At 43.2% G+C, this 21,623-nt stretch overlaps 1 protein-coding gene across 1 annotated transcript in view; it reads right to left on the reverse strand.

The window, feature by feature from the left end:
- RAP1B (RAP1B, member of RAS oncogene family) overlaps positions 1-21,623 on the reverse strand; it is a 115,109-nt gene that overhangs the window by 17,348 nt on the left and 76,138 nt on the right. The window contains exons 3-5 of the mRNA XM_077469214.1: positions 9,796-9,864; positions 6,654-6,710; positions 4,119-4,259 (exon numbers count right to left, since the gene is read on the reverse strand). Of these exons, the coding sequence (XP_077325340.1) occupies positions 4,119-4,259; positions 6,654-6,710; positions 9,796-9,864 (267 nt within the window). The remainder of the gene's footprint in view (positions 1-4,118; positions 4,260-6,653; positions 6,711-9,795; positions 9,865-21,623) is intronic.

Here is a 21,623-nt window from a genome sequence, read left to right on the forward strand (position 1 = left end):
CTTCCAGTATAAAGAACATAATCACAGGGAAAATGGCCACCGGACTACAGTAAAATGGAGAGAGCATGCTGCTCCCTGGTCACACCAAAAATGGCCGAACACTGTATGCAATTTAGGACAGTGAAAAAACAGGCAGAGAAATAGCGGTAAACAGCGCTACAGCGATCAGCAGACACAGCCTCCAGACACCCAGGGGAGAGAGCAACCCAGCGCAGTCCCCACCCCAGGTGAGAGCCCCCCCAGGGGGCCCCTGACTGTGGCACACACACCGCTCAGCAGCCCATGCAGCATCCCCTACAGGTAAGGGGAGGGAAGGAAGATAAAGACAGGGAGAGAAGAGAGGGAGGTGAGGGACTCCTAAATCTACCTCCCAGGGAATACCCAGCTGCTCAGCCCCACCGAGGCAGGGGGAGCTGTACTTACCAGTCCTGAAGAGCTGGGAGACATTCCATCACAGACCCACTCTCCGATCAGTACGGGGTGGCTGCTGGCCTGGCACACTGACGCAGACATCAGTAGCCCGGTCATATGTGTGCCCCGGGGCATTACCCCCAGCGGCCGCTCTTGGAGCTGGGGGCATGTCATGGCCGATCCAGCGCAGAGCTCTGGTCTGCACACGCTTGCTGGCCAGGCTGTCACCCAGCAAGCTGTTGATAGCAGATCACAGGATCCTAATCTTGCACAAAAGGCAAACTTTTGCAGAAACAAATCCACAGACCGTCTCCTTCACTAGGCAGAAAAAAAACTGAGGCTGCAGGAGCAGGCAGGGGGGTGGTTACCTAAGGGACCGCCCCTTGGGCGGAACTAGAATGTTCTAGTTTTGTTCTAACATATTAACATGTTCTGCCTAGTACTCTCCTGAAGATGGCGTAACAACCCACTGGTGGAAGGAGAAAGGAGCTGTGTCAGTTGGTGAATGTAAGAGAAATGTGAGTTTAACGCCCAAACTAACACTATAGGAGTGTTTGTGAAGAGTTAGACATTTTGCGTGAACAAGCCATTAAACCATTCAGTACAAAAATACTACAATTTTAACCACTTGCTTACTGGGCACTCAAACCCCCCTCAGTCCCAGACCAATTTTCAGCTTTCAGCGCTGATACACTTTGAATGACAATTGCGCGGGCATACAACACTGTACCCAAATGAAATTTTTATCATTTTTTTCCCACAAATAGAGCTTTCTTTTGGTGGTATTTAGTTACAGCTCGGAGTTTTATTTTTTGCTAAACAAACAAAAAAAGATGCAAAAAAAAAAAAAAAAAATCATGTTTTAATAGTTTGTTATAAAATTTTGCAAACGGGTCATTTTTCTCCTTCATTGAAGTGCGCTGATTAGGCGGCACTGATAGGCTGCATTGGTGGGCACTGATGGGCTGCATTGGTGGGCACTGATGGGCTGCATTGGTGGGCACTGATAGGCTGCACCGGTGGGCACTGATAGGCATAGTTAAGGCGGCACTAATAGGCACAGATAAGGCGGCACTGATGGGCAAAGATGGGCACAGATAAGATGGCACGGATGGGTGGCACGGATGGGCACTGATAGGTACCACAGATAGATGGGACTGATGGGCACTGATAGATGGGACTGATGGGCACTGATAGATGGGACTGATGGGCACTGATAGGTGGCACTGATAGGTGGCTCTGATAGGTGGCACTGCTGGGCACAGATGGGCGGCACTGCTGGGCACAGATGGGCGGCACTGCTGGGCGGCACTGCTGGGCACTGATGGGCGGCACTGATGGGCGGCACTGGGGTGCAGCACCTTTGAGGCAGATTGGGTGGCACTGTGGGGTGGCACTGTGGGTGGCACTGTGGGCACTATGGGCACTGACGGGGGCACTTTTGCTTTTATTTTATTTCAGGATGGCACTGCGGGAGGCAGGTGGGCACAGGCAGGTGGCAGGTGGTCCCTTGTATTGATGGCCGTGATCGGGACTGATGTCCCGATCACGGCCGCCGGCGATCGGCTTTTTTTTTCTCTGACAGCGCGAGGAGGAATAATAGCCGATTACCGGCTCCGTTCTATCACATGATCAGCTGTCATTGGCTGACAGCTGATCACGTGATAAGGGGGGTCGGGATCGACCCCTTACACGGATCGGTGATCAGGCGAGTCTCACGGACTCGCCGATCACAGAGCGCGCCGCGCGCGCCCCTCAGGGGGCGCGCAGGCCGCTCGTAACCGGGACCACGTCAATAGACGTAGTCCCGGAAATGTAGGTCCGCGCTAATGCCGTCATTTGGCAATAGCGCGGATCTGTAGTGGTTAACAAAAAATAAATTTTAACTAAAAAAAAAAAAAAAAAAAAAAAAACAGAAAAATCCCCCAAAAATTTCCCACAATAAGCGACTAGAAGAAATAATGTGGAAAGAAGTTTTGTTCCCTTGTGGGCTTATAGACAGTTGCATCCCTTTCATCCACTGCAATAAAAAAAACAAAAAAAAAAAAACTGATGTACAAGAGCATAATTTACAAAGCAAAAATGCAAATCTAAAAAGGGAAATGAGATTTGCTTTATTACAGAAAAAAAGGGGCAGTGATGAATTCAGACTGATCAGACAAGCCAATTTCTTGCCAACGGGTCGCAAGCAATACTCCTGGCTGTAAAACACTGAAGATGAATTTAAACAGACTACATCACAACTTTCATGTTTCCCATTCTAGAGAAATGACAAAAGGAAGCTATTCATAGCAAAAAGGAAAATAATAATGCCAATAAAACTGCAGTTCTCATTCCCTCAACTGTAATTTATTTGAACTACAGTATGGCTTTCTACAGGTGCTTCTCACTGGTCTGGCAGACATGTATACCGGGTTACTACTAATTAACCTTACATAGGAGTGTATCTAATAGAAAATAGTAGCACCATGGTTCACCACACCTTGGAACAAGGCAAGCCATCTAAGAGACACCACCAGAATGGTAAATATCAAAAATGATTAAATCCCAAAGAAAGTAACTTTCAGTAATTGGATAAATTCCTGTAGGCTTTTCTCACAAATTATACGATGAGCTTGTATGACACATATGTTGCCTCACTGAAGTGGGTCTTCTTCCGTAAAGCCACATATATATGTACCTGTGCTCCCAGCAGAGACTGGGCTCTCACAGCTGAGTTCCCGATCACCTTGATTGTTGCAATAGCCTCTGATCAGTCACTGTGCAGCCAGCCTATGTGTTTTGTTTTCTCCTCTGAATAGATAGAAAGATACATTGCAACTTTCTCTTCTTGTCAGGGGAGAAAAATGTAAACAAAAATGTGTAAAAAATAAAAAAAATAGCTAAATCAACCTCAGTGTGGTTTAGGTAGGATAGAAAAAAGAAAAATGCCCACTATTGTTTCTGGGACTTACTATGGGTACAAACACACACATTTGTAGTATTGATGTATGGTAGTCAATCAGCTTCTAATTTCAACTTGTTTGATAGGTCTGATTGTTTTCTCTGCAGAGCTGCACTAGATTTTGCACGCTCCAGTTTTAGTAAATGAACCCTCAAGTGACCAAATGGTAATTACACAGGGCTCGTCCCTTTCTTAGTTGAAAATTCTTTTCAGAAGTTTATTAAGTGCACACTCAGCAAAGCACCAAAATGTCACAGGTCCATCACCCGTGTAGGTAATGGCAGTGAGCCCAAATTTAGAGTTACAGATGGAGGTCAGCAGACTGAGTCACCCCCTGGTTAATATACAGTTTGGCTTCTCCAAAAGATAGAAATAAATTCGGTCCACCTGGGAAGTTTGGGTATTTTTTGCTAATTTTGTGTGTTGCAGCTAATCTGTTTGCATTGCTCAAAATATAAAATAAATTATAAACCCAACAGGAAGAGTTGTGTATCCACAAATTAGTCAAAAAAGAAAACTCAAGCAGAGATATCCCTGGAGAATAGTAACATTGGTCGAGTGATTACTCTACATCTACAAAAACTGAAATACATTTTTTTTTTGCTGGAATGACCCTGTAAACCAGTAGAAGCCGCCCAACTTTGTTAAACATGACACTAACCTCAAGCCAAGGGAGAACATAAGTAACAGAAAGATGAAAGATGGAGCAATTTATAAAAGAAAAAGAACGCTTTCCTCTTTAATGTTGCAAAAAGTTGCTTACATCATCAGTGTCTTTGACTCGTAGGATCTGTTCTCTAAGGTCCTGTAAATCATTAAATGTAGACTGTGCAGTTATGGAGTATACTAAAGCAAAGCCCTGTCCATTTTTCATATAAAGATCCCGCATCGCTGTGAATTGCTCCTGCATTAAAAAAAATACAAATACGGGTCATTAAGGCATTCACAGAATTAACTAGGTAAAGTATTCTAAAGCCATTCTTTTAAAACTCCATTTGTGTCCACGATAAACATACAAAGTTATCAATTAAGCATCGACAGAGATTGAGATTTGACAGTACATCATGGCAAAAAACTACTGAAAAAATAAATAAAAATAGAAATGTTACATAAACTACTGAAATAAGAAATGAAAAAAATAAGTGAATATTTACACAATTTAATGAATTAAAACATCTAATATATGATCAAATGTATACAATAAAACAAAATTTCCAATGTGTAATAAATTATCAATAGAAATTATGAACTTTTGTGTGTGATCACTCTGAAATGAATTCTCCAACACTGTGATCCTAAAAAAAAGTGCTCCAATGCTCCAAAACAAGTGTGTTCCACCCGAAGTGAGAAATGAGTTGCGCTCACCAGATGTACCCAGCCAAAAAGTGACCAAATGTGGGTAATAGAAATGCTGCATCAATTCATAGATAACTCTCCACCATATTCACCATTCACCTCTTCTCCTCATATGGTATATGGATAGACATGGCCACAATCAGATCACCATCAAGCATAAATGTGTAAATCAAAACTCTCCAATTTGATATATCATCCACAATAATCAGTCAACTTCTCCCATCAAAAAGGCTCTGTGAACTTAGCTCCACCAAAGGTGCCACAGAAGGCAGGTATAGCGTAGTATAGGTTTTTATTATATAAAAAAGGCTGCACTTACATGTGTACAATAGGATGAAATTTGACACAGCAGCTCTGGAGGTGTGAAAAAACGACCCTGCACCGATGTCTGACTAGCGGCATGCGTTCCAACAAACCGGCGGCAGTCAAGGGCTCCTGTGTATGTGTCTCAAGCCTCTCCTCTATGCATTTCACGCTGTGCGTGCCTCATCAGGAAGTGGGGTATCCCACTGGAGAGTTATGATTTACACACTCATGCTTTATGGTGATCTGATCGTGGCCGTATCCATCCATTAACCATATGAGGAGCAGAGGTGGATGGTGAATATGGTGGAGATTCATCTATGAAATTGATTGAAGCGGCATTTCTATTACCCACGTTTGATGGTCACTTGTTGGTCCGATACATCTGGTGAGCACAATTAATTTCTCACCTTGGGTGGAGCACTTTTTAGGATCACAGTGTTGGAGAATTAATTTCAGAGTGGTCACACACAGAAATGATGAACTTTGAATTATGATCAATGATAATTTATTACACATTGTATTGATTGGGAATGCGTTTATTGTGCACATTTTATTGTAAACATTTGATCATATTTTAGATGTTTTAATTCAATTATGTAATTATTCCCTTATTAATTTAATTGAGTTATTTTTCTTAATTTAGTTCACATTTCACTTAACCGTCCAGCTAGCGCTCTTTTGATCTTTCTTTACACGTAAACCATTACCAATTTTGACAACACCTCCCCACCAACCACACGTGTGTCATAACCTATGCCACTCCTTTCCTGCACAAACTGCCAAACTCTCAGATGCATCTCCTGCACATACTGGCAACTGTCATAACCCCACACACTCCTCTCTTGCACATACTAAGCACAGTGATACATGCCTCATTCCTTTCCTCAGCAAACTGCCCTGTTATACCTGCTACACTCCTTTACTGTACATATTTCCTTCTGTCAATCTGCAGCATGTATTTTATGCCGTTATATCCGCCACACTCCCTTTTCTGACGATACTTCCTGCCAATCTCTACCACTCCTCTCCAGCACATACTTCCTGCTGGGATACCCACCACACCTTTTCTGTACATACTTCCTGCTGTCAATCTCCAGCACATACTTCATGTTGTCGTAGCCTGCACATGCCTTTCTAAAATATATCTTATCAAATTCATCAACATTCCTCTTTCTGTACATAGAGTACTACCCATTTTTACACCCTCCACAAATGATCTCCTGCAGATATTACTTGCCGTCTTAGTCTCTGCATTCCTCTCGTACACATTTTGCCCGCTGTCATAATCGACACTACCTTTCTACACAAATTGCCTGCTAAATCAACATTGTTCGTAATATTGCCAATCCTGCACATTGTGGAATGGGCATGCTTTTGCAAAATTATTCTTAAAACACCAACAGCGTTTCAAATTGAATGGAAAATGAAATGGTATTTATTTTTAAAGCCTGAATGCCAGGTATTGATATTTTTGCATAGTTACGTTGGTTCAGCTTGGACCAATCTAAGTATGCGTGCGCTATACCTGACTGATCCCCATGGAAGCAGGAAATCATTGTAGCAGACAACACTACTACTGTTCAATAGTATAAACTCATAATCCGAACATCCAAAACATGTATAAAGTCAAACATACCGTTCCTGCAGTGTCTAAAATTTCGAGCATACATTGCTGACCATCAACTTCAACTTGCTGGAAAAAAAAACAATGCATTACACCATCATTCAATCACAAACTAAAAAACAGATCTTACAGATAAAAAATGAATTAGTTTGATATACTTATATACTTTTTAAAGAGGAGGGCCGTTTAAAAAAATAAATAAAAGTCAGCAGCTGCAAACACTGCAGCTGCTGACTTAATAAGCACACTTACCTGTCCAGGGCGCCCGCGATGTCGGCCGACCCGTCCCTCAGCTCTCGGGTCCCGGTGCCGCCATTCCTTCTAAGGGAAACAGGCAGTGGAACCTTACGGCTTCACTGCCCGTTTCCTACTGCGCATGCGCGAGTCGCGCAGCGCTTTGTGAATGGGACACGCATTCGCAGCTGTCTGAATACCTGAACAGCGACTGCGCACATTCATTATCTAACCTGTACTGTAAGAACAAGCACAGAATATGCACTGTGCTTTTCATAAACAAGGGTCTTGAGGGATAACATCTGGTTTTGCCAACCAGAATTACAAGCCTGAGTCGCGTTGACATATCAGGCCAAAATGTTCACAAAGTTGCATTTGCCATTCATAGTTTGGTACATTACATAATAGAAGTAGGTTACAAAGTAGTAAAATCCTGCAAACTGAATTTTGCTGTGATTAGCCCAATTCTTACTAGAGAAGCATAACACTATGCCAATGGATAGCCTAACCGTTTTTTTTATTTTTTTTTATGTTTTTGGGGTTTCCAAACGTTTAAAAAAATATATTTCAAAATCAAGTTGCACATACATGATGGTTTAGAAATGTTGTGGTACGTGAAGCCAAGCATATATCATGTCTAACAAGCAAAATGACAGTCATCTTAGCAGGTGAGCTAATGATGTATAGTATGCTGAGGAAAAGATGATGAAAAAACGCTATGCCAGAATTTAGATCTCCTTGTATTCAGCCTAGACTTGCAAGAGGACAGAAATGTGAAGAGAACTACATAAGAAAAGGGTAAAAAAAGAGAAGACGCTAGGAAGGAGCCAACAAAGAGATACAAGGGTCAAGGCAAGCAGGAAGGGGGAAAAACACGCTGAGGAGGGGAGGAGGTGGGCTGGGGAGGTAAAGATGCCCATAGCCCACCAAGGCATCTCACATGGAGTGTCACATTACCAGTTATAGTAGATGTCTAGCAAAAGATAATTGGAAAGAAATTCCCATTTTTGGTAAATTTCACCATTCTGTCCAGCAGCTTTTCAGTCATTTTCTTGCCTTCTTAGCACAGCTGTTGACCACGTAGAAATTTAGAGTTGGGGTTTTCCAGGGTTTGGCAATTACTTAGTTGCGCTGAAACTTAAAGAGGAAGTAAACCCTGATGAGTTTACTTCCTCTTTCATTCCCTGCAAAGGCAAAGCATAATGGACTACTATGCATCGCATAGTAGTCCATTATGTGTCACTTACTTGACACAGGAGCCAGCGATGTCACAGCTGTCCCCTGTAGTCCCCTGAAGACAGCGGTGCCCGTCTTCGGGCAAATATCTCCTAAACCGTATAGGTTTAGGAGATATTTCTTGGACCTACAGGTAAGCCTTAATCTAGGCTTACCTGTAGGCCAAAGTGGTTTGTAAGGGTTTACAACCACTTTAAAGTGAGGAGTTTGAACTACTTTATGGTGATGGCTACCGGCTGTTAAGTATTGCCTTGCAGGGGGTTTGGAGACAACATGTGGCCCAGAATTAACTGTTGTAACCCACCTCAAAAAGTGTGAATGAGGGAATAAGGTAAATTACAAAAAAAATAAAATAACCACCTATGGGCTGGGCTGCTTTATCCTTTACGGTCACTATAACATCCTCAAATTTTATTGTGTCTTCATATAAAAGAAGATGTCAAGGTCTTTCCCGTGTTTCCTTTGCACTGTTAGGGCTTACATAAGCTTTTCTCTGCCTAGATGATGTCCAGCAAAAGCTCGTCATGCTTATATTAAAGATACTGCAAATGTCACTTGCAGTCAGCATGATGTGTAAGCACTATCCCTGTTTTCCAAAGCTGTAGGCTATGCATGTCCACTGCCCTACTCTGCAGGAAATGCTGACAGTTCAGTTTCATGGGTCTATCTGTTCTATTCAGTTGAAATGAAACAATCAAGTACTACCATAGGGAGATAAAATAAGCTAGCAAACTTTTCTCTTTAGAATGGCCCTGAAAATAAATTAAAGTGCTCTGCTGGATACACAGAGTTTTCTTGAATCATTTTAATTGCCTTATGTATTCGTATCTACAGAGGAAAGGTTGCCACAAAACACAGAATTCCCCAAACATAACTGCCCTGAGAATTCCATTTCTGTCAGGAGCCATTTCATCGGTCAGCATCATGAGTTTTGACCTGTGACATGCGAGAAATGCTTTGGAAAACAATACATTGCTAATATGCTCAGACATCTATCACTTCCTCCTAAGTATGTCAGTCTTGAGTTGTCATCCAGAATATATTAAACGCTGACAATACACATAATTTATTCAGTGATAAATGGTCAAAATGCTGTGAATATGTGAATATATTAAAATTATAATATACTAATAGTAACTCATCTTTATTTGAGAAACTGATGCCAAGGTAATGGGTGGCACCAGCCTACAAAATCTGTTCAGTTAGGCCTCTTGCACACAGGACATTTTTCTTTGATCCAGGGGAGGAAAAAGCAGCATTAAAAACACATTTAGGTGTATAAAGCATCTAAAAGTTCATTCGTTCCATTGGCTAGAATATTAATTTATTATGGCCATTGGAAGGAATGAATGCTCAAGGGCTAAACGTACCTAAGGATTCGTTTTGTAGCAAAACGCCCTTTGCCCGAATGCACTGGCAGTGTTTTTTTTTTCCGGCCTCAACTTCTGTGTGCAAGGACACATAAGCCAACATGGAGGGACATTTAAAGGTAGAACCTCTTCTTGCCCATCAATCTTCATGCCCAGTGTGTACGTGGTCTTAAACGGATATACTTATTGTGAAGTTTTAATGCTCTAAATTCCCCAGTTTTTAATTAAGGTGGGGAAGTGTGTTGTGGTCAGAAATACATGTCCTGTAAATTTACTGCAAAAGGAAACGTGTAACACTATTTATAAATGCTCACCTTTCTGTAGGAGTCTTCTATTGTGGGATCATACTTCTCAACAAAAATTCCTTGGACAAACTGGACAGTCTGGAGGGAAAATGGAGACACTGATTACAGGGTGTAAATGCATCGTTTCAAGCTTTACAAAACACTAATAACCAGCCAGGAAACCTGTCTGCCACTTTAGTTCCCTTGCCTACTGACCATTTCAAACATTTGTTTTTGACAGACAGAGTAGATGAGCAACCATAACTGATACAAAAGGAAAGTCCAGCTCTGGGTTCCTTTTCTGTATTCTTTATACATGAAATATATGTTTTTCATTGGCAAGATATTTTCCAGATTCGCAATTACCATGTTATAAATAGCTAAATTCAGAAACACTAATATATGGATAAAATGTACTGTTAAAGTGGACGTTTACTCAAACGTTCACCTGAATCAGGGGTATCCAATTATGGCCACAAAGTTTAGCATGCAGCCCGGGCCTGTCTAGAGGGACACCGGGGATACCATGCAAACACAGAAGCCAGAGGCTGACACAGAAAAGCCCTGCACATCCATGTATGTAAAAACGCTGGGGATGTTATGCAAACATATCAGCAAGGGCAGCATACATTGAAAAGCAAGGCAAAATGTAAGTCTGGAGGGATGGCAAATGCACATCTGGAGGAAATTTAATCCACACCGGTGATTAGGCAGGTGCAATTGTAGAGTCAGTTCCTACTCCGGCTCTCAGTGGGTAGTTGTGGCTGCCAGACCGTATAAAATTTCCTGGCAACCGTACCTATTCGCTTCTCTCTACACCGCCAGCGATTACCTGCGGTGATCACTGCTGGACGCACTTTATCTGCACCCAGCAGGGATCGCCGCAGGTAATCACTGGCTGTGCAGAGAACCGTATATAGCTGCAGCCATCCGCAGACTGTCATCATAGTGAACAGTCGCAGGGGCTACACCTACCTGCTGAGAGCCACAGGAGGAACTACTCATTAGCTCTCCTTATTGTTAGTGTATTTTCTGTGCAGCACAAGACAATTCAATTCCTCTTCTTCCAAAGTGGCCCAGGAAGGTCAAAAAGTTGGACACTCCGGACCTAAATGATAGATGCACTATAAAGGCCCCCCAGAGCATCTCCTCCATCCACTTCACCAAAACCTTATATATACATATCTACATAAAAAAATAGGTTCAGGTGAATGGAGATCTCAGTGCTGTGGCCTAGAGATTATACGCCAACACATCAGGAATCACAGAGTATAAAAGGATTATATCCAAAAGTGTAAGCGCAGTAGGCAGCAGTCTCTAACTCTGAAGAGCACAGAACAGCTACCCAGCCCAGCAATGGCAAAAGCCCTATGCCCACTGAACTTGGGTCTGCAGTGGGAAGTAAAGAGATGCCCACTGGACATTTTGCTATCTCTCCTAGACTTTTGGTCCTGGCAGTGGTGTTTTAGCAGAAAAAAGCTTGACGCCTGTCAATGTATGCAACGTGTTTAGGCGTCAAATACTTGGGTGTTAATTTCATTGGTCAGAATAATTTAATTCGGCCACTGAAATTAATTAATGCTCAAGTGTTAAATGTGCCTAGCTTTCAGGCACATTTAAATGCATATACAGGCATTAAGCATTTTTTCTTTCAAATCGATGCATCGCCTGGATGAGCTGGCAGTGCTCATTTTTTCTCCTGCTGTATGCCCCTATGTGTGCATGGACACTTAGGCCTACATTCAGGGATGTTTATTACTACTATAAAGTTTTTTTTTTATAGTGCCAACAGTTTGTACAGTGCTCAAAAACATGAAAACAGACAGTACAGTTACAATAAAATTGAATACAGGAGGAATCAGAGGACCCTGCTCATAATGGGGGGGGGGGGGGGGGGGGGAGAGTGAACGACAACACCAGATGCCCCTGGAAGCAGCATAAAAAAGGTCTAGTGTGCGCGAGGCCTTAAACTTGTGAGCAATAGAAGATTTTTTTTTTTAAATGTCACTGGGGTGAAGGAGGGCAAACTGATGCACGAATAAACCGCAGGCATCTATAAGACACCTCCAGCAGTCCGCTATACCTTCTTGTCAGAGCCGAATCTCACATCATTCTAAAAAAGATTTTGGCCCTTTCCTGATGGTGTCAAAACTTGCTCACTTCTTCCTACCTTCCCAACAGTGATGGACCAATATAAGCGTAGGGACAAAACTCAGTACGCCCTGGTTCACATTTGTGTCAAATCGGTGGCAATTGCATCATCCTAATCGGTGCAACACTGCATTTGCAGCACCGCACTGACAAGGTCTTTTTCACAAACTTGCAGTAGAATTGGCCATTTCCAACTGACAGTTATTGGTTTCATAATTTTTTGAAAACTCTTACTAAACTTTGCAATGCAACTCACTAAGGCCCCTTTCACACGGGCACCATCAGTTTAGCATTGTTAAAAACGTATCAGTTCTTATCCGTGGTCTCATCCATCTTCCGTTAATATCCATTTTCATCTGTTAATGTACACGTTTACATCTGGTTTTTCCATCCGTTTTGATCGGTTTACAGCAGTTTGTGCCTTTAAGGAAATTACCCAGAAAGCATTGCTCCTCCCATACAGATAAACAAAAAAAATTAAAAATATTTCTTCAAAACGGATCTTAACTGATTGGACGTTGACAGACTTTGTCCGGTAACGTCAGTTAATATCCGTTTTGACGTATCATTGTACGTTTAAAAAAAACACGGAAGCGGAGGTTAACGGATGGTAACGGATTGTCATCCGTTTGCCCATAGGAATGCATTGTCGTCCATTGACGGATGGAAGAAAAACGGATAGACAGTCCGTCCGTGTGAAAGGGGTCCTAAGGATTTGCCACCTGCTAATAATGCAGATAATAAAAAAAATCCAAAGAGTTCAAAAAGTCAGCATGTGCTTTCCGGATTACAGCAAATACTTTAATTGTGTTGAGCAAATTAAATTATGGAATGCCCTCAGAAAAATGGGTGTGCCTAAACATCTCTTTTTGAAGAACCTCTACTCTGATCAAGAAGCCAGTTATGAAACGGAAACAGACTAGTATCTGCTCACGAGGAAAAAAAAAAAGCTGTGTTGGATCGAAATTTCAAGTTTGATGGAAGATGCATCACAAAAACATCAATCTCCCCTTGTCAATACCATAATGGTGATCAAGTGATCTGGCAGCTATAGTGCTGCCCAGGTCACTTTTACACAACAGACAAAAGCTAGCTGAAAATTTCAAGCTCATGGCTCTTAGCCATGAGCTTGTTTTAACCACTTGAACTACAGGATGTTTTAAGACAACCTAATGGACAAAAAGTGGTTAAAAAAAAGAAAGGATCCAGCTACATGTGTCTGTAAGTACCAAGATCAGAATGGCCCATGTGATATTTTCTGTCACTGTTTAAGGATGTAAAAGATGGACAAAGAGGAAGCAAGACAAGAAACATGTTGATGCCTTTAAACTTGATGATGAATTCTAGGGCCGAAACAACTAATCGATTATGAAAATAATCGATTACTATTTTCATAATCGAGTAATCGGCCACTATCATAATGGGGTTAAAAAAAACGAAAATTAGCCCTTTATAGTACAAAAAGAGCAAATCGCTACTGTAAATATTACTATTACTTTCACTGTCCCATAGTAAAAAATGAACCCACGCGATCGGAATTCTCATCGGAAAAAGCTCTTACCTACACACGGTCACATCAAGTTCCGATCATTTATAACGCGGTAACGTACAACATGACTAGAAAAAGGAAGTGCATTAGTCAGTAGCCAATAGCTTCTGTCTCGTAGTTGAATCTGAGCATGCGTGATTTTTGGCGTGTCGGAATTGCATACACACGATCGGAATTACCGTTAGAAAGTTTTTCCATCAGGAAAATTGAGAACATGCTATCAATTTTTGGCTGGCGGAAATTCGGACAGCTAAATTCCGATGGAGTGTACACGCAGTCGCATTTTCCGATGAAAAGCTCTCATCGGTCTTTTTCTGGCCGGAATTCCGATCGTGTGTACGTGGCATTACAGTTGCGATTATTTGCTCTTTGTACAAATTTTGTTTTTTTTAACCCCATTATGTTAGGCCTGGGTCACACCTCTGTTTTTTCAGAAACACAGTTCATTTACATGGTTTCCTATGGGACATGTTCACATCCATGACTTTTTCAGCTGCTGTGTATTTGGAAAAGACGAGGACTTTTTTTTTTTTTTTTTTTTTTTTTACGCAAAACGGTGCTAATTTTGGTTTTTCGGTTCAATATACTTCAATGGAGAAGCTGCAGAAAAGCATGCAATAACACAATTTGTGTTTTTTAATCTGCCCAACAACAAATTGGCCAAAAAAACATGTAAAAATGCTTTTTTTTTTAAAGGTTATTAACCGATTAAGCGAAACAATAATCGGCCAACTAATCGATTAGGAAAATAATCGTTAGTTGCAGCCCTAATGAATTCTAATAATATTGTGGAGAGCAAGAACGATGAACAAATTAATCCTTTAACAAATCAAAACACATCTTTCACTAGAAGACCATATAACAAAACTGAAGGGATCTTGTTTTGAGCATACTATGAGAAACAAAGCAACAACAACTCATGCATGTGACCATAAAAGACTACATGCCCTCGGATGTTTTAAAAAAGGAGCTGCAAAGCTAGTACCGGATGGAAAAAAGCGTTTTGCATTGGTGTCAATGCACGCTTAGCTACACTAGCTTTCAGCCGCGTTTCTGTCTCTATTCAAAATCAATGGTCCCCTACGGCAGCCTATTGATTTGAATAGAAGTTGCTCCAGAAGTCGTATCAAGATGATCCGACTTGCAGTGCGACTTGGGTGTTGAGAATCCTGAAGGGGAACCCCCGATATCCTGAGGAGACAGACGAGCGAGCCAGATGCCCTCAATATGGGGGGGTTCTTTGGGGCAGAGGGAGTCCCTGTACATTCCCAATCCGGAAGAGGCCCTTGTCCTCATCAACACGGGGACAAGCTGCTTTGGGGTGGGGGTGCAGGGGCCCTCTCTGTTCCAAAGCCCCCCCCCCCCCCCCCCCATGTTGAGGGCATATGATCCAACTTCTGGTGCGACTTCTATTCAAATAAATGGGCTCCCATAGGGAACCACTGATTTTGAATAGAGAAGAGAAATGCTGGACAGGGCATAACGCTGTGTATACGGTGTTAAGCCTCGTTATATCACTCAACACTTTTTACCGGTGTGTAGCATGTAGCCTAACACAGACACACTCAGTACCCATCTTATACTGAGGAATATGCCAGCAGTGTTTGCTCTCAGAATCCTCCTCAGTTTGCCTCTCCAATATCTCTTCCTGCCGTCTTCGGCTTTAAAACTTTATTTCATCACTGACCTGCAGCAAGCACACTGTAAGTGAGGTCATACTTATTTCCAAATAACTTGGAATACACCGATGCCAGTGGATCAGCATTACCACCGACCAAATTGCATTTTTAGGGGTACCTACTGGTACTTAAAAGCATCTGTCCTGGTCTTCAAATAATCCCTGTGGTGCTCTCAAGGGCCCTAGGTCAAAAAAATGTATACAGAGCCTTGACCTACTCAAACTGAGACCAAAGCCTCATACACACGATTGCTGCCCAACTGAGCATCTGATTTTTATCAAAAGGGTGTGTGCCAGGATCTTGTCTTGCATACCAACGGTATGCAATTTTCCCGCAACACAAACTTAATGACTTACTACAAGGAATTTCAGCCCTTGAGCGCCACCCTTTGGGCCCCTTCTGCCAATTTCGTGTTTGGTGAGCATAGATTCCGAGCATGCAGGTTTGTACTTTTGACTTGTGTGACAGATTTGTGTACTGACAATATGAAAAACCATTGTCCGCTGAAAATTTACTAGCCTGCCATCCAACATTTGTTGGCCGAAAGCTTGACAATTGTCAAAATGTGTACTAATGATAAGATTTTTTAAGATTTTAGGACAACAGTCTGCAAACAGACAATCCCCTGGCCAAGAATCGCACCGCGTGTACGAAGCTTTAGCCTTGCTGCTCACAGCACAAACCCCCCATCCAAAACCAACTGTCATATGCCTGACACTTTACTGTCCACTGAAGTTCTGCAATGTAGGAAAAATGCCATGTCAGGGTTTGTAAGGGGCAGTTTGAATAGCAACCTGTTCATATAAAACGGATCTCGCGTGCAACACAGATATTTACAGATTTGTTGCCCACGCTTCAACTATGTTGCGAACTTAGAAGCGTTTTAGGACAGGTTCACTTTAAAATAGTTTTACTTTATTACTGGGGCCTGTCATCCCTGACTTCTGGGCAAAATGCTTCCAATGTCAACCCTTTAGGAGACAGACAGACATGCACACAGGACTATCTGGCCAAGAGCTGGGGAACAAGGGTGTCTGATGTATATATTATTCATTTGAGATGCCAGTCATTTGCATACATTTGCAAATAGTTAAGAAAAGCGCATAATTATCCTTACATTGTTGTAAAAATGACCCTATGAGTGAAAGAAAAATGCACTCGTCAGGGGCCCCCTCCACAATTTAGCCCAATTAACTGACTTGGTTGCCAACATGCCAAAGAAACACTTTTGAGTTGTAAAAGGTGCTTTGGGGTGCCACTCATAATGCTGGATAAAAGGATTCTTTCAAAAATGAATGGTACTGCAAAGAAGTAACGTGCATAAAGCGCATTACCGTAATGCATACGCATGAAGCCACTTCATAGTCCCAGCACCTATTTGTGGAAACCTGGCTCTCATTTGCTGTGTAAAGCCTCCCAGGGGACCCTTAAATCCAGCACATTTTTGGGTGCGTCAGATTCCTGCCTCTACCACCGAGATCTGTGGTTCCTCCTGCTTTTTTTTTTTTATTATTTTTTTGCGACAAGATCAATTTAATTCTATGCTCATGTACACTAGTCCTAATAAAAGTAAAGGCAGGCAACTGTTGATGTATGATTTTAAATCAGGTTTTAAAAGTTAAAAACTGGCCAACAAGTTTGCTAAAATACGGTTTCAGTCTTGCGTGACAAAACCATTTTAAAGTACATCACAGCTCTCAATCACTTATCAAGTTCCGCATGAAGCAGATTTTAGCGGCAAGGCAAAATAGATTGTGTGCAATTTTACTCATTACAAGTCCCACTCATCCAATGGCCTGACATTCCCCTCCATTGAACACACACCAGGAAGCCTTGGAGACTAGTACAAACAGATAAAGTACACAGGATCTCTCCTTTGTACTGCTAATGGTGTCACATACTGTTCTAAGCTTATCTAAATGTTTCTGGAAAAAGCAATGCAACATCTGTCTATTCCCATTAGCATCGCAGACGTAATAACCAATATAACAATATTGATCTAAGTAGTCAAAGCGAAAAAAATTTAATAAAAAAATGTAGTCAAAAGGAAGAATAATACACACTAGGTTATGTAATACAACACACATGGTCTATGCCAGGGGTAGGCAACCTTTTGAGCGCAGTGTGCTGAAAAATATTTTCAAAGAAATTGAGAGTGCCAATTATATATATATATATATATATATATATATATATATATATATATATATATATATATATATATATATATATATATATATATATATATATATAAATAAAAGAGTCAACTTCACACTCAATCACAAAAAGGTTTTTTTTTTTATTATTAAGTTAAATGTTGTAAACGACTTGAGAAGTAGTGAGAAATTAACATCCTGCACTCACGCCCCAGATCAGTCCCAATTCCTGCAACTTCACAACTCTGATCACTGTCCCACCTGCACATTTGCCCCACCACTGTCACTGTACCTCCCTGCAAGGTGAAGTGTTGTATTACAACTTGCCTAGTTATCTCCAGTGATAGGGCTGACAGCCCATTTTGTTACAGAGAGGAGCTGTGTCGGTCGGTGAATATAAGAGAAAAGTGAAATATGCCTTTAAATATCGTGGCTGGGGGGTGTCTATAGTATGCCTGTGAAGTGCCACGTGTTTCCCGTGTTTAGAACAGTCCCTGCACAAAATGATATTTCTAACGGAAAAAAAGTCATTTAAAACTGCTTGTGGTTTTAATGTAATGTCTGGTTCCGGCAACAGGGATGAAAATCAGTGAGAAAAATGGCATGGGTAGCCCCCCCCCCCCCCATTACCAGCCCCTTTGGGTCTTGTACGGATATTAAGGGGAACCCCGTACCCAAATTAAAAAAAGGAAAGGTGTGGGGCCCCCAGGCCCTATATACTCAGAACAGCAGTATACAGGTAGTGCAAACAAGACAGGGACTGTGTAGGTTTGTTGTGTTAAGTAGAATCTGTTTGCAATTTTGAACGGGTACATTTTTAAAGCGTAGCTCCAGTCAAAAAATCTATTTTTAAGCTTTTTGGAAAACATAGGGAAGGGTTATCATCCCTGTATAATTTTTTTTGCTGTCCGTCTTTTTTTCATCACTTCCTGTTGTCTCCTTCCGTTTGCAAGTAGGAGATGTTTGTAAGTTGGATGTTTGAAAGTAGGGGCCTGCCCTATATGCTCTGTGCAAATTTGAACCTAAGGTGTTGGTGTTTTGCCACAACACTGTAAGCCCTCAAAGTGACTATTGGTGGGCGCTGAAACGCCCTGCTGTGAACTATTATATCAAGAATTGTAATTACATGCCATTGTTGAACAGTGGTAGAAAAATTGGACCTTTGGTGGTGGTGGTGGTGCCACAACACTAAGTCCTCATAGTTACTCTCGGTGGGCGCTGGAACAGGCCCTGCTGTGAAATATATCAAAAAGTGTAATTACACACCCCTGTTAAACAGGGGTTGAAAAATTGGGCCTTAGGCACTGGTGCCACAACACTGCAACCACTCACAGATACTCTAGTTGAAGTGGAATGAGCCCTGCTGCACAGTATTGCATCCAAAATTTTTATTACATGCCCCTGTTAAACAGGGGCTGAAAAATTGGGCCTTAGCCACTAGTGGCGGTGCCCAGAACTAGAAATATTCTTCCAAGCCATCAGCAGGATCATTGAAGAGGAAGAGGATAGTCAGTCAACATAACAGTATAGTCACTCAGCATCAGCGTAAGCAGTCATGAAGGGATGTGACATTTCAAAAAAAAATTATTCAGTTACATCAGCTTCAGGTGCTTGGTAGCTGGTGGTGATCCAAGACTGATTCATCTTTATGAAGGTCAGTCGATCAAGCGAGTCAGTGGACAGGCACGGCCTGTGATCGGTTACAAAGCCTCCAGCAGCACTGAATGTGCGTTCTGCATCGAGCGTTCTTTCGGAACAGGCCAGTAGCTCAATTGCATACTGTGTAAGCTCTGGCCAGTGATCCATCCTCAAGACCCAGTAACCCAGAGGATTTTCTGTGGGAAAGGTGTTCAAGTCTGACCTTGCCCCTAGGTATTCCTGCACCATGTAAATCAGACGCTAGCGATGGTTGCTGGAACCGATCATACCTTGGGGCTGCGGACTAAAAAAATTGTCTAAACGCATCAGTCAGACGGCCACCTTCTCCACCGCTCCTTCTGTGACTGACCGAAGCCTCAGCAACACTTTGTCCAGGACCAGGAATTTGTAACCTCCCAGTATCTGGGAACACGTTGCACAGACCTTTCTTGCTAGGCCTCCCAGAGATGTCATCCTCTGCGACAGCAAGATAAGGTCCGCAACCTTACCCTTGTACCGTGGATCATGGAGAGTTGCCAGCCAGTAATGATCCTTCCTTGATCCGCTGAATACGGGAGGCTTTGCAGGATCAGGGAGGCCATGCAGCGTAGGTTAGCTGAGGCATTCGGTCCGGAGTCCTCTGGGTCACTAAGGATGACATGATCCGCAGCCACCTCCTCCCAGCCACGTACAAGTCCACAGGCTTGTTGGGACTGTAAATCATCCTTAAAAGACTGCTGCTGCTGATGCTGAGTGCCAGGCTCCACCTCCATGCTGACACAATCCTCTTCCTGTGTGATCGGCGGGACAGCAGGAACACTGTCTGGATACAGGGGGCCTTGAGAGGCCAGGAAGTCCTCCTCTTCCTGCCTCTGTTCTGCCTTAAGTGTCCATTATTCCATGCAGCGTATGCTCCAACAGGTGGACAAGAGTTACAGTGTCACTGATGCATGCACTGTCACTGCTCACCATCCTAGTGGCCTCCTCAAATGGTGACAGGACAGTGAATGCATCCCTGATCATGGCCCACTGGCGTGGGGGGGAAAACAACAAGCTCCCCTGACCCTGTCCTGGTGCCGTAGTTGCACAGGTACTCATTGATGGCCCTCTGCTGCGTGTGCAGCCGCTGCAGCATGGCCAACGTTGAGTTTCACCAGGTGGGCATGTCACAGATAAGGCGGTTCTTGGGCAGGTTCAACCAATTTTGGAGCTCAGCCAGCTAAGCATTGGCATTATATGACCGGCGGAAATGAACACAGACTTTCCTGGCCTGCCTCAGAACATCCTCTAAGCCCGGGTACCTGCCTAAGAACCGCTGCAGCACCAAGTTAAGCACGTGAGCCACACAGAGCACATGGGTCAGTTGTCCCTGTCGGAGGGTGGAGAGGAGGTTGGTGCCATCATTCCTGGCTTAAGCTGGCGTGGCGTCAACCACCTCTCAGCCTGCCCCTGCAGAGCTGACAGAATATCTGACCCAGTGTGGCTCCTGTCCCCCAAGCAAACCAGTGCAAGCACGGCATGGCATCTTTTTGCCTGCGTACTAGTGCAGCCCCTTGAACGCCTACGGAGCACTGCTGGTTCCGAGGACAAAGCAGAGGAGGAGAGGGGTATGTCACAACCAGGAGTAGCATTTATGGCGTGGTGGCGGAACAACCTCCAACACTACGGCACCTTGCCCTGCATCCTTCCCAGCTGCCAGAAGAGTGACCCAATGCGCCGTGAAAGATAGGCAACGTCCCAGTCCATGCCTGCTGGACCATGAGTCAGCGGTAATATGCACCTTACCGCTGACCGCCTTGTCCAGCAAGGCATGGACATTGCCTTCCACATGCCGGTGAGAGAGCCGGAATCAGGAAATTTGCCTGGTGCAATCAAGCGTCTGTACTGCTAGCAGAGTGCCGCAAGTATTTGGCTGTGACACACCTAATTCTACACCTTCATTCCTCTCAGTGCAGATTTCAGAGAGGACTGAAGGTATAGTGGGGTTGGAGATCCCAGCTGATGAGGAGCAAGGAGAGGTCCGCTTTGTTCTTTGGTGTGGGTATTTAAGGTACGCTTGACAACAAACTGTATGGCAGGTCAACACGTGTCTGGTCAAGCATGTGGTGCCCAATCGGCTGAGGTTTTGGCCACACGAGATACGCTTGAGACATATGTTGCAAATAGCAGCGGTGCGATCTGATGCACTCGTCTCAAAAAAGGCCCACACCAAAGAACTTTTGGAACTTTTGGAGGCAGCGCCCTGCACAGACAGAGTTCTGCGGTGTGATTCAGTCAGTGTGCTGCCCTTAAGCTGGCCCCCGGAGGGCATCCTGCCTCGTTGGAGATGTGCCTCCTCTCTCCTATCAGGCACCTACATGGAGTCAATGACCTCATCATCCCCTCCCTCTTCATCACTGGAGCAAACCTGGCATTATATTGCAGCTGGTAGAACATGACTGACAGATTGCTGTCCTTCTTGAGAATCCCCTCTCTCTGGGCTTACTCTACTGCCTTCCTCTAGTTGGGTATCATCATCAGAGCCTTCAAAACGCTGGCATCCTCCTGGAGCATGTACCCAACACTGTGCTCAAACAGTTTGGGGGACTACTCAAGAGGACATGGTGGGTCTAGGGAAGGAGTGACTGATGCCATTGAGATGAGGGAAGAGGCCGCGTTGGCAGCTGCTTTGCCAGTACCGATGAC

The sequence above is a fragment of the Lithobates pipiens genome, unplaced genomic scaffold (genome assembly GCF_037356315.1).
Source record: "Lithobates pipiens isolate NorthernLeopardFrog02 unplaced genomic scaffold, aLitPip1_a1.2 Scaffold_8, whole genome shotgun sequence".
In the NCBI taxonomy this organism is placed as follows: Eukaryota; Metazoa; Chordata; class Amphibia; order Anura; family Ranidae; genus Lithobates; species Lithobates pipiens.